The sequence below is a fragment of the Mesoplodon bidens genome (assembly GCF_964165515.1).
Source record: "Mesoplodon bidens genome assembly, chromosome: 14".
Classification (NCBI taxonomy): domain Eukaryota; kingdom Metazoa; phylum Chordata; class Mammalia; order Artiodactyla; family Ziphiidae; genus Mesoplodon; species Mesoplodon bidens.
This window is the reverse complement of record NC_138170.1, coordinates 38625910-38639276: the sequence shown is the minus strand read 5'-3', so window position 1 is coordinate 38639276 and position 13367 is coordinate 38625910. Positions and strand designations below refer to the sequence as shown.

General features: G+C 41.3%; 1 protein-coding gene across 7 annotated transcripts in view; it reads right to left on the bottom strand.

Annotated features, from left to right (window-relative positions):
- Nucleotides 1-8207: 8207 nt before the first annotated feature.
- The window catches only part of BCL11A (BCL11 transcription factor A), a gene marked incomplete at both ends in the record, with an annotated part of 97475 nt that continues 92315 nt past the window's right edge, over nt 8208-13367 (bottom strand). For 4 of the 7 annotated variants that reach the window (XM_081254107.1, XM_081254114.1, XM_081254109.1 and 1 more), the window contains one exon: nt 8208-8309. In XM_081254107.1, the coding sequence (XP_081110233.1) occupies nt 8208-8309 (102 nt within the window). The remainder of the gene's footprint in view (nt 8310-13367) is intronic. The other 3 variants (XM_081254110.1, XM_081254113.1, XM_081254111.1) reach the window with 1 other exon arrangement.

The window sequence follows — 13367 nt, the reverse complement described above, 5'->3', positions numbered from 1 at the left end:
ATAATTTGACCCAAATACTATACTCATAGCAGAGCCCCTCCTCTAGGAAATTGCCAGCACTTTCAAGGATCACTTCTTACTGGTCTCTTGGTCTCCTTTGCATTCACGGTCAATCCATTCCATACCCTGCCACACTCTTCTTAAACCTTTTCTATGGACATGATTTTGAAAACCTTTTTACTGACTATAATACAACCCCCTTAAGCCTGTCATTAAGGGTGCTCCATAAAATGGCTCCAAATTAGTTTCCAACCTTACTTTCCATGATTTTCATAGACAACCCTTCTCTTCCTGCCTTACTGGTCTAGCCATTGCCCTCCAAGCACCACAGCACTGCCTTGAATTGGTTTGCCTCATCCTTTCTCTTTATCATCTCAATCCCAGCCTGCTTTTGACGACCAACTAAAAGCCCAACATCTTTGTGGGTCCCAGAGGCATTGTCTTCCTTCATATGCCTACGGTTCATGTCTCTCACTTCTGAATTAATCATATTACACCTTTTAATTGTTTTTTGTTTTGGGGTTTTTAAAAGATAAATTTTATTTATTTATTTATTTATTTATTTTTAAATTTTTGGCTGTGTTGGGTCTTCATTGCTGCATGTGGGCTTTCTCTAGTTGCGGTGAGCAGGGGCTACTCTTCATTGCGGTGCACGGGCTTCTCATTGTGGTGGCTTCTCTTGTTGTGGAGCACGGGCTCTAGGCGTACAGTCTTCAGTAGTTGTGGCACGTGGGCTCAGTAGTTGTGTCTCGTGGGCTCGTGGGCACAGGCTCAGTATTTGTGGCACACCGGCTTTGTTGCTCCATGGCATGTGGGATACTCTTGGACCAGGGTTCGAACCTGTGTCCCCTGCATTGGCAGGCAGATTTTTAACCACTGCACCACCAGGAAAGTCCCTGCACCTTTTAATTGTTAATTATCTGCTTGTATGTTTATAGTCTTTATCCCCTGCATTAGGGCCAATCATAATCCTTTTGAAAACAGGAGTGGGGTCTTATAGTTTTTATAGTTGCCCAAAGTACGTAGAACACCACCTTGCACATTGTAGGTAGAGAAAACAAACTTAGCTTATGTTGACGTTCTGAGAAAGATCACAGGACCGCACATAGAGAAGTAAAGATTTCTTTGTCATGTTCCTTTTATATTGAATTAGAGGCAGGTAATCAGTTACAGATCAGCTTAGAGGGTTGAATACATGGACTTATCCCCTGTATAGGTCACTTACCTTTGATCACAGTACAAGAATTTTGTTTCTATTACTACCATCCTTCTAAATTATTTGCTGTTATTTTTTCCCAATAAGACTGGGCCAGATGAAGAAACATCAATGTATACTTATCTCCACCATCTGAAAACAACTTTTAAGTGTGCATCCTACTGATAAGGTATAAAGAATAACATTCCCATTCATTTGGGAGCTCTGAAGCCCCTTGCCTGGGACTGCTGTCTAGGCTGGCAAAGTGAATTATATATTAGCATTTTAAAAGGCCCACTGTTCTCACCACATCAGCTTAACTAAGACTAGTTATTTAAGAAGATTCTAATTAATTTAATTCTCCACTGGTGGCCATTTCTGACGGGCAGTGACTGTGTCTTTTACTTCTTTGCATCCCTTCCCCAGCACTTAGCTCTGTAGGTTGCTTATAGCAGGGACTTAATAAATATTTGTGGATTGAACAAGTGAATGAGCCTTACTGCAGATGCACAAGTGAATTCCTCAGATACGCCTGACAAAATCAAACTGGTCCTCCCAGCGCCAAGGACGGACAGAAATGCAAGCACCATGGGAAATACTGACACTGGCCTTGCTCAGTAGTTAACAGAACCAGAACCCATTAAGCAAAGCCACTTTGAGTATGCTTCGTAATCAGTTTAAGTAGCACTGTTGTCATTTTTTTCATATGATACCCCCCAACTTTGGCATACATATGGTGACAAAACTGTAAAATGAGATCCTGGAGGTCAGTAGGTAGAGGATAAGAGTGAAGATTCCTAAGTCATATCACAGTGGCAGGACCAATTGTATACCCTTGGACAGATCACTTTAGTCTCTCTAAGCTTCAGTAAAATGGAAATAATGATAGTATCTACCCCACACGATGATAATGAAGAAGAAATAAGAACTTGAATGGAAAAGTCTTATTGTTGTACCTAGAACATAGTAAATTCTCAATAAACATTATCTGATATTATTATTTCTACTTTAACCTATATTTTGCTCTTTACCAAGCTCCGGGCAGTCTGCAAGCTGAGGATGAGAAGAGTTAGGTTTTCAGTCAGAGGTCACAGTTTGGACATGGCCAGGCCCTCAATCCCCAGGCAGCAGAAGATGTGTGGTACTTAGTGACCCTTGGTGAGATGCACAAGGCCTGTGGGAGAGGGGTAGAGAGGGACCTCCAACCCTAAGGTGCACCAAAGTGATAAAATTCACCCCCATTGCAAATGCAACCATTTCCAAAATTGGGGCATTTTAAAAACATGATGACAGCTTTAGATTTCAAACAAAAATCACTGCAGCTTTTTTTTCTGTGACATAAACTTGTAAAGGAAATGGGTCTACTAACCTAAAGCAAAGGAAAAGCCACTCTTAAGATGGACCCCAACCCCACTTCTCCCCAGTCATCAAGACTGGTTGTCAGTACCCCCATCCTACGTAGAGTCCAGAGCCTTCAGATGGTTTGTACTGTGTGACTGTTCTGTGCTGCTCTTTGATAAGAGGTAGGAAGCAATGTGTGTCTTTCCTTTTTCGGAGGGACAAATGCGCCTTGAAAGGAGTTAAGCACAGAGAGAGGACAACAGGTGGGTGAGCAAGACGAAGATAAAGCCAGGATTACAACCAGGATTACAGCTCAGAGACCAGGCGCATTCACCAGCCTGGACCAAAAACACCAGGAGTCCATCCCTGGCCCATCAGCCTGTCCGAGGGAAAAGAACATGTACTCTCAGGGAAGCCAAAAAATAAAAAGGACTCCACAAATAAGGCAAAGTAGCCACCAGCAAATCCACACAAAGGGGACCCCTTTAAAAGAAAATCTCTCGTGTTCCTGAGTTCCGAACTTTGGGCCAGTTTCCGAAGAGGAGTATTTGCATTTTCGTTTTTCCGCTTAGCGTGCTGAAGCCAGCAACAGGTAAAAAGTCAGGCACTCTGAAACAGGGCATGAGAAACACTTCACAAATCTTAGCACCAAAGGGAGAAAATCTTCATGCACCTCTCCGTAGGTTTGCTTTCTGTGTGTCGGAGAAGAGGGAAAAATCAGCAGGGAGAGAGGAGCAGAAGGAACAGTAGAAGTTCCCTGTTTGCATTACCGTTTCAGGAAATTCAGGGAACTATCAGCAGGGAAAAAAATCAGGCAAGTTACTTCCTCTCAGACCATCCTCAACAGGGATATTTGATTTGCTGTTGCTCTCTTAGGCTTCCTGCTGTCCTGCTCCTATTTCAGGGATAACTTTGCCTGTGCAGGCTCGAAACAGCTGCTGCACACAGCAACTGCAGCGCTATCGGGCCCCCGAAACATTCAAAGTCAACCCATGTCCATTCGAAGAAGGAAATGTGAATCAAAGGATGGTTGGCAAGAAAAGAAATGGCGGCAGAAGAGCTGAACAGAGCAGAATTTGTACATCTCTAAACAGAGCCAGGAACCCCTGACCAAAGGGGAAAATGACTAAGATTTCACCTTGTGCAGAAAAAGACTGTACAGCCTAAATAGCATAGTAAGTGGAATAATCCTCACAACCCAGCGTTGTATACCACTTCAGTCAATCTTCCCTTTAGTTCATTGTTATTTCACCGTCTCTGAACTCAAAATTAAATACCCCTAGTAACAGGATTCAGGTCATGCTATTGGCTATTTGAATTCTCTAACAGGATGTGATGAGGCCTCGAAATGCAAATTAAGTGGGTGTCTCCCTTAAATCCTGCCTAGAGAATGGAACAGATTGTGAGATCTATTTAAGACATTTGAGATGAATTTGGTTTGGTGAGTAGCTCTTTTTTATGCCCTTTTAACTTTAAATGCTGTCTCCCAGCAATTCTTGATTCCTAAAATTCATTTCTACCATCAGAGGGGTGGATTAAAAGAGGAACCTTTCTAGGTAGTGACCTAAATGTGCCCTGTCTTCAGGATGCCGCTTAGAAACCCTTGAAATATGGGACACGCTTACATATTCCCCACTAGGACTGGCACCAAAACAAGCTTTTGATTTCATTCTTAAGTTCTTCTGTAATGCACACTTTTTCTGCCATTCCTGCTTCTGAATTTAGTAGGTCACAAGGGAGAGATTTGACGTTTGAATTCCTTTGCACAGGAGCTGGAGGCTTGGGTTCCAATTCTGGCTCAGCCACTAACTGTGTGGTTTCAAGCTTGGCTCTCACTTTTTTCAAGTTGTGTGATCTTAGGTCCTTCACTTAATCTTTGGGCCTCTGTTGCCCTGATCTGTAAAATGAATGATTGCTGTGGTTCCTTTCAAGTTTTAGCCTATTCTTGTCCTAACTAATTTCTAGAATCACTAGGAAAATTGATTCTATCATGTCCGTAAAAGTACTCTATAAACCTTAAGTGTTTCCTGGGAGCATTTTTTAAAATATAAAGCAAGGGGAAGGGTAACGGGATTTAACAATAGGTATCTTAATTTACACTAAGATAGGAAAGAAAAGAATTACTGCTTCTGGATTTTGCTGGAATTGAAACGTTCTTTAGCTTAATGTAACCCTGGAAAAGTGCAAACTGAAAAGCGCTGTCTCTGCTAGGAAGTCAGAGAAAAGCAACATAACATTATTGTTTCCCTGTTGATTAAGAACTCAGGATGGATCCTTAAAGAAGGAACGTGTGCTTGCAGCACACCTTTTTTTCTGAACTTCCAACTGAATTCCATATTGACTTTACAACCAATATGCATATTCCTCAAATCTCTTCCCTCACACTACAACCAAAAAGGAGCCAAAGCTATGTGGCCTGTAAGAAGAGAAACAGCACCTGCAAAATACTTCCATTCTGATCCTCTCTACCACTCCTTTCTGGGGACCCTGCTTTATAAAATAAGAATTCTTCATAGGAATAAACATTAACCCTGAGAAAAAATATGTTAATAGGAATGATCATCTTCAACATTAACTTCACTGCCTAGCCCTCAAAAAAAGAAAATTATGTCAGCACACACAAAACTTGAAAGATATTTCTTACCACTCGATAGGTTTGGCTCTAATACAAATACTCTGGAAAACTCCAAGCAAAAATGCCTAGGAGACATTCTACCGAGGTTTGGGGCGCTCAGTTAGACCTCAGTAGGATCCAAGTTTTCTCTCCTTCCCTAAGATTTTTCTTTACCACCAGTTTTGATACAATCATTTATTTCTCCAGCACCACCAGTATTCAAAAGGCCAGGTGCTGGGTGCTGTAGGAGCTACTGAGTCTCTGCCATCATGGACCCAGAGAGCTAACAGATCTTTTTGTTTAGTGTGACAATCTGGACAGACCACAAAATTAATGTTCCTAGACATTAATTGGGAGGGTAAGAACAATGTCCCATACTTAGTCCCTACCATCCCGAGAACCCGGAACCCTGTCCTCTAATCCGTGCTCGGTGCATGCTGGGCAGCCAATTAATCTCTCTGCAATTTGAAGTTTCACTCTCGGGAGAGGGCACAGTGAGGACCCCAATCAGATTTGTCAGTCCCTTCTGCTGCTTCCACCATTCACAGAGAAACATGACCTTGACATATCACACGGGGAGATGTCTTCCCAAATCATCAATCTTGCGTGGGTTTTCAAAAGTTCTAGCCCTCGCCTAACACCATCATTTCATAATGAATTTTTATTTTCTTTCAGCTAAAAAAGATATGGGGGAAGCTATGTGGGGTTTGGGGGGTTTTTTTGTTTGTTTGTTTTAACGAGGGATCTTTCTTCTCCAAACGGGGGAAGAAGAAAAAGATATCCTTTACCCACTCCCCCTCCTCCCCCCAACCCTCCCCCTGCCAAGCCCACTTCTAGAGATATCCATTTATTTACAAACTGACTCCAAGAAGAAATAAGAGGTGGAGGTGGAAACACAGACCAGAAATGAAACTGTAGTGAACACCAGGGCTGAAAGTGTCCCCAAATCTAGGCTTGTTAGTTCTGTGTCAGTTGGGTCTCCCTTTTGAAGCAGAGTCACTCTTTCTAGGTAATGGCAAGGAGCTTAGCATGTTCCGTGAGGCTGCTGACACAGAATCCCTAATAGTCTTAGGTTTCAGTAACACAGAGGCAGAGCGTGGGACAGGGAGTGTTCCTTTAAGAAATAACCCTTGTCTGGAGGTCCCATCTCACCTAGATGAGAGGAACTCTCAAAAACTCATCCAGGCCACCTAGTTAAGCAGGGTTATTTATTTGTCATGGAAAAGCCACTGGGGGAAAGGAGATGATGGCAAGGAGGGCTGCTTGCTCCAAACTCCCTCCGGCAGTGTGCACAGCTGTTGGTAGGAAGAGACACTTCTGAGTGCTTTACCAGGGGACATCCTGGATCTCTGTGTGTGAGCCATACATGTGTGTGTTTGTGAACATTTATGGCTTGTGTGCTAACACGGGGAGAGACAATCCCCTTGACCAGTCACAGAGTTCAGTGGAATTCACTGGATGAGACATCAGAACATCTGGCTTCTCTGCTCTCCTTCTCGTGGACGTGGCCCTGGGCAAGCCGTTAACTTTGGTGAGCCTCAGTCTCCCCATCCACAAAGTGGAAGCCGTGAGATCTGTCCCAACGAGGATCAGATGAAATAATGCACATGAAAGCACTGTATAACGTATAAGGCAGCACACATCTGTGAGGAGTCATTATTTATGATGAGTAAGCAGGAAAGAATCCAGATGCCAATTATTTTTCTGTCTTCTCACCAGGCTAGGTAATCTAGCCAGAGGGTGACTGGGTAAGATTTTCCCCACTTACGTTCACAGCCAATATGTAAATCTATAATACACAGGTGTCTGAGTTCTATTATTTATTTATAAACCTATTTTAATATGCTACATTGTTTCTAGTTCTCTTCTGGATGTGCAGGCAATAGAAAACACCAAACTTAGAAAAGTTTTTCGCAAATTAACTGGACCAGAAGGAATTTTTATCACTCCTTTGTAGACCTAACATTTGTGTCACTAATTTCTAAGGAATGGGGCACTATTACGATTACAATAGCGTGTTCTGATGTGGACCTCTTTCCTCCTATCATTTTTTTCCCCTTATAAACCTGTCCCAAATTTCCTGATGTGAGTAATAAAGAAGCTTTATGTTTGTTTGTTTGTCTGCATTAAGATATATTTGCTGAAATTTGGGGAACCTAAAATTAGAATATTTAATAAACAACTACTGATATTCATCACCTTCTTTGGGATTTACCACTAATCCAGGGACATTAGCTTTCCTGAGCTAAATTAAAAGACAAATTCAAATCCTGCATGGTAGCCACCAAAAGCATATATTTGAAAAACAGAATTCAGCATGCCATATTATGCATTATTTAATGGTATGCAAATTATGTCAAGACAGTTAGGAAAACCACACTTTGGTGTTAATAAACAGCAACACTATTACTACATTAATTATGATATTGCTATGATTTATTCCCAAGCTTTGCATTTTGATTCTCCTTGAAAATTTATGCCATCTGATAAGCAGTAACCTATTTCCCCTCCTACACCTCCTACCCATTCCTCAAATCTGTTCCTCCTTCCCACCCGATGGGTGTCTGCAAAAACGGGTACAGAAATACAGTCTTAAGCGGCTGCATTGTCTTATAAGCATTAATAATTAAAGAACAAGCAAACACCACCTAAAGCTCCAACATTTATTGTGTCAATGTTAAGCACACTTTTTAAAAGACAACATAGAATGTATAGAAACAAGGGGTCTGGGGGACTCATGCTCATTTCCACAATACGGGGAATTAGGTTGGCTGGTCTCAGAAGGGCCAGGACGGCACTCAGGACAGCGATGGTCCATGGGCCCTCAATATGGGACTGATTCACTGTTCCAATGTGGGTCTGTTTTTTTGTTTTTACTTTTTATTAAAAAATATAAATAAAATGGCACTGCAGGCCCGGGCAGGAAGGACACTGCAGGACTCTGTCTTCGCACAACGGCTTCTTGGAGGCTACTGTCAGAAAACATCACAAACTAGCAGGATGACAGACCACGCAGATGTCGGCTGGGCGGCACGCGTCCACCCCGCCCCTGGGGGTTCAAATTTTCTCAGAACTTAAGGGCTCTCGAGCTTCCATCCGAAAACTGCCACACATCTTGAGCTCTCTGGGTACTACGCCGAACGGGGGTGTGTGAAGAACCTAGAAAGAGGTTGGAGACAGAGGAGGGGGAAAAAAAAGTACAGGTGTGACTTGGCCCAGTCATTTTCTGTTCTCTAACTAGCTTTTTAAAATTACAACTTAAATCAAGCACAGGTTGAGCCACCGGCATCTTAAACATGACTTCAAACTCAATCTCCCCAACCTCCCCCAAATCTCTGACCTCTGAGTGCCTTCCCCGTCCCTCCCTCCCCGCCTTCCCCCAAAGGACCCAGACCCCCACCCCGATCACAGGACAGTCCTAATAAGCTGGGGACACACCTGGAAGGAAACACTTTCCCTTATGACTGAGAAAACTGAGTAGGAAACAGTCCTTTGGTTGAGGAGAACAGGGGAAGGAGGAGGGAGGGGGACATTTCCTTAAAATAATAATAAAATTATAAAGAAACAAAAAAATCAAAATTGATGTAAAAGCAGCACAACGAAAACATGAAATGTCATCAAGTTCAACGTCAAAGCAGCCAACGATTTACAAGAGGCGAACAAATCTCTGAAGAGGAAACCAGAACTCAAAATAGTTGCTCCCAAATGGCACCAAAAACTGCCTGTAGTTTCTTTCAAACATGCAGTTTTCTTTCCTTTTTTTTTCTTTTTTGTAAGGGGACAAGGCAGTGGTGAAGGGAAGAAGGGAGTGGTTATTTTCCTCCAGGGTTCCTCCCTTGCTTTGTACATTGACTCGAAGCAGCAGAACTGGGAGTCCGGATGTGCCGAGGAAGAGGGCTACGACTGTGGCATTCCAGGCCTCGTTGCCATGGCGACCCGAAGCAGGGGCCTGGGGCCTCCTCTCCCCTGACTTGGCGCCGCAGGAGGCCCAGGGTCTGGAGCTCAGCTGCTTTCTCGAATCCCCCCCCTGAGCAGTGGAGACCTGGGCTGAGGGGCCTGCTGTGTCCAGGTGGGCTCTTGGGAATTCCATTCCCAGCCCAGCCCTAAGTCACTGTCGTTGAGGCCCCTTTCGCTGATACCCCCCATCAAACCCCTTTGTCAGACCTGCTACCAATATTTAAAATCCTAACAGACAAAGTATAGCTAGCATGGGCATGTACCACATCCGCTGTTATTTAAAAGCACAGCCCCCCTATGGGTTTGGGGGTCCTGCTTTGAAGGACAGACTTTGGGGAAAAGGCTTAATTTGCCTTTTCTGCCATCTCATAAAGACCTGATAAATGCTCCCTTTATCACTTTACAGAAAGGGAAAACAGTATTGGGATCAACCATTGAGTTGCCTTCAGCCAAGTTTAGGTTCTTGAGTACAATGGACCCACGTGAACTGTATTGGTCTCCTTTCCCATGTGAAAGTGAGGAATTGATCACATCCCATGATCAGGAATGACACTGGGAAATAGAGAGAGAGAGAGAAATAGGCCCATCCCCTTCAAGGCTGATTCACTGGCCATGTGTTTTTACTAAATGAAACAGCGGGCTAATGGGATAACAAGATGACAGCAAGCAAAAGAACAGACCCACCAACCCATGTCTACAATTTGTAGCTAAAGCAACCTTGGAATAAATGTACATAATCCCAGCTCCATCTATGTGTTCTGATGTCCATGTCTCTAAAAATGGGTTCATTTATTGTTAATTGGGAAAGCTGCAGGGCCTTAGGAGACACTTAGAAAAATTTGCTAAATGGCTAATGCCTTTTAAAAGTTAACAGCCTTTTATAAAACATTTTTCCAAGCAGGTTTAAAGAACACTGCCAATCCCATCCTCATACCAGCAAAAGTCCCACAAATTTTTTTTTTTAAATGGGAAGTAGTCTGAAAAAAAAGAGTATAGGATGTGTACATTCTTGAACACACCAGGCCCAGGGACAATGGAGTAACAGAATCATAATGAAGAACACACGACTACAACACAGTCATAAGAAATCATGTTTGTGTGTATGGAGCCGGGGAGGGGTTTAAAAAACGAAAACACTGTTATTTCCTCCCTCACTCTCTGAGAGTAAAGTGTCTGAAGCAGGACAGAATGGGGCCTGAGGCTTCTCAACTCCTTTCCAGGAAGGCCTGAGATATCCCAGTACCTTTTAACAAATTTTTAGTGTCTGTGAATAAACCAGCTCATTTCCTTATTTCTCCAAATGAAATGATATCTAGCCCCTGCCGCCACTTCCTTTCAAGTCCTCACTTCAAGCATTATGAATATATACAGTATGAACTTATTGCATATACAAAAATGGTATTTAAATAAACAGTTCTATCACAGAATGCCCTGGGAAAAACTCAGCTACCTCACACTTCCTGCCATTGCTGGTACAAACGAAGACCCAAGCGTTCACCTCACTTCTTAGCAACTTTTAAAATATGTTCGTCTCACTCTTTTTGAAGGTCCTAAGCAGAGGGAGGAGAGTTATTGGTTTCAGGATGAAGGTAGTACATCTACTGGAGAGTGTCTGGGTTAAAATCTGTGAGAAACAGTATTTACTGTATTCCTGTTCATTAAATTGTTCTCAAAATGAACATAAGAAGGAACATGTTAAGCTTTAGGAGTTCAAATATGTAGAGAACATTGCATTCAACACGTCAGGGGTGTCACATAAACTTAAGTTGAGAATTTTGAAATGTGTTCATGTCCTTAGTAGTTCCTCGTTTTAAAGCTTTATCATGAATTCATCCTACTGTTGGAAATGTTTTTTGTTATTTTATATTAAGATTTTTAATTTTAGGGTTCCAGATACAAGATGTCATTTATAAGTTATATTCTTGTTGCCTAGGTTTTCAGGCTTCTACTGTTCATGCAGCTTCAGAAATAATATTTTATAAGAGGGCTTCAATAAGTCAGGAGACTGAGAACCCTGAAGAACCTGTCTCCCAATAAATTTATTTAACTTTGGCACCATGTAAATCAAACATAATCTGTGATTTATCACCAGATGCTTGCACCCTCCTCATTCCCCATTTAAGAAATTTGAGCATACAAGCATACAGTATCCACCATTAATTCTGTCTGTCAGGATGCAAAACCTAATTACACTAAGAGCATCATATACTGAGAAATTTAAATGAATACTGTATATAAAACCTGCACAGCTGTACTCATAGCTCCTAATAAAAGAGTAATAGGAATACACAGCGGTTTTATGGACATTTAATATGGTGGAGCAGAAGTCACCATGTCTGAAACTGGCATGGCACTTGAAGAATATTTCTATCTGTCTTGAACAGCATTCTGGATTCCCTTGTGAAGTCAAACTCATCTAAAACACATATATCACCCCTCACTTCACTGCCAATTATCAAGTTCTGCAAGTAGCCCCTCATTCCATCCCAGCTCCTGTACCATTTATGCTCTCCCAAATCATCTCTTACCGGATTCCTCTCTGCCTCCACTCTCTGCTTCCCACCCAAACAGACTTTTAAAAAATACACTTACTTTCTCTATATTTTAGAAAGATAAAACAATTCTTGCCTAAGATAAAGGGCATTCTGTGAAAAGGCCACCTCACAAGGCACCAGGGCATAAGAACTGAGCAACAGAAATGCTACCACAAGACAACAGAACGGTTTTTGTTTTGTTTTTTACAAAAAGAAGAACAATGTCGTATCCATTCATCTACACTGGGAACAGGGAGACAGTGTCACAGAGGTATGTGTTTTAATAAAGCAAATAGATGCTGCAACATGCAGTATTTGTAAAACTGACAACACAAATTTCTAAGGAGGGGTTTTTAAAACAGACCTAACTTGCTTTTCAAAGACATTGCTTCATTTTATAAATCTGTTGGTTGGCCAAAAGATAATTGAAGGGTATTCCCACCCTCACTTGCTATCAACCAGGAAGACCCTATAAAAACAGCTACAACATCTGTCCCAACTAGGGTCCCTAGGATCTCAGAATCACAAAGCAAACCACCATACATCTCAGGAAATTAGTGGCTGATTCCACAGATTTTGCCAAAGCTGGCTAAACTCCTAGTTACTGCTTGCTTGCTTGCTTTTTCCCGCCCCCCCCCTCTCTTTTACCTGATGCTTTTTTTTCTGGATTTTTAGATTTGAGGGGTGGGATTATTTTGGGTATGAGGAAAGACTCTTATGTGGAAACAAAAGAGCTGATTAAAAAAAACAACTTTTTTACATTATGTTCTAAGATAGGGCATGATGGGAGAATAGAAAAGAACTTTTAGACAACAAGAACACAAAAAAATCCAAAGGGAATAAAGGTTTAAGATGCCATTATCAGGAAGTTTTTCATTTACATCTGAATGGATTACTGCTAAGAGATGGAGGGGAAGTTTTTAACATAATACTGAAAACACTTTCCATTTCTTGAAAATTATTCTAGAATTATAAAGCCTAAACTATTTCCATGGCTTGAGATATGTCTATTTTAATATAGTAAGTATTTTATGTTCCTTTAGGGTATAATACACGCATCAAAATGCCCATAGAAATAATCTTGAAAAAGACTGACTGGCCTTCTCTTAAAACCTGTTATTTTCTTGAAAGTAATTTACAGAGTGTGTCAAATGAGGACACAAGAAGCTTACATTGTGTACTTTAATTTTTTTATTTTTTTCAATAAAGGGACAAAATGGGTGTATGAACAGGTTAATGCAGACAACTGCCAAAAAAACACAGACAGTGGTTTTTCCAATAGAACTTAACAAAGACCAGAAACAAATACAATAAAAAGCCAGGTTGTAATGACCTTTGGTCATCCAAATAAAAAAATAATAAAAACAAAGAAAAATAAAAGATCAAATTAAGTGCCTCTGTTTTGAACAGGGCACATAAGCAATAATAAATAGTGACTCCCATAGTAAAAGATAAAATTTCAAGTTACGACAAACAGCTTTCATTACAGGAATAGAAAAGGCCAATAACAAAATATTCTGCATTGCCATTTACAAAAAAGTATTGACTAAAGCGGGCTTTCTCTTTAATATGCTTTGCATATGAAATTCTTTCCAATCTAAATATAAAGCACCATTTAGTTTTTGGCAATGAAAAAAACTGCAAAACATTGGGTTTTTTTTTTCCTTTTTTTTTTCTTTCTTTCTTTTACTGCATATGAAGGTAAGATGCTGGAATGTAGGGTGAT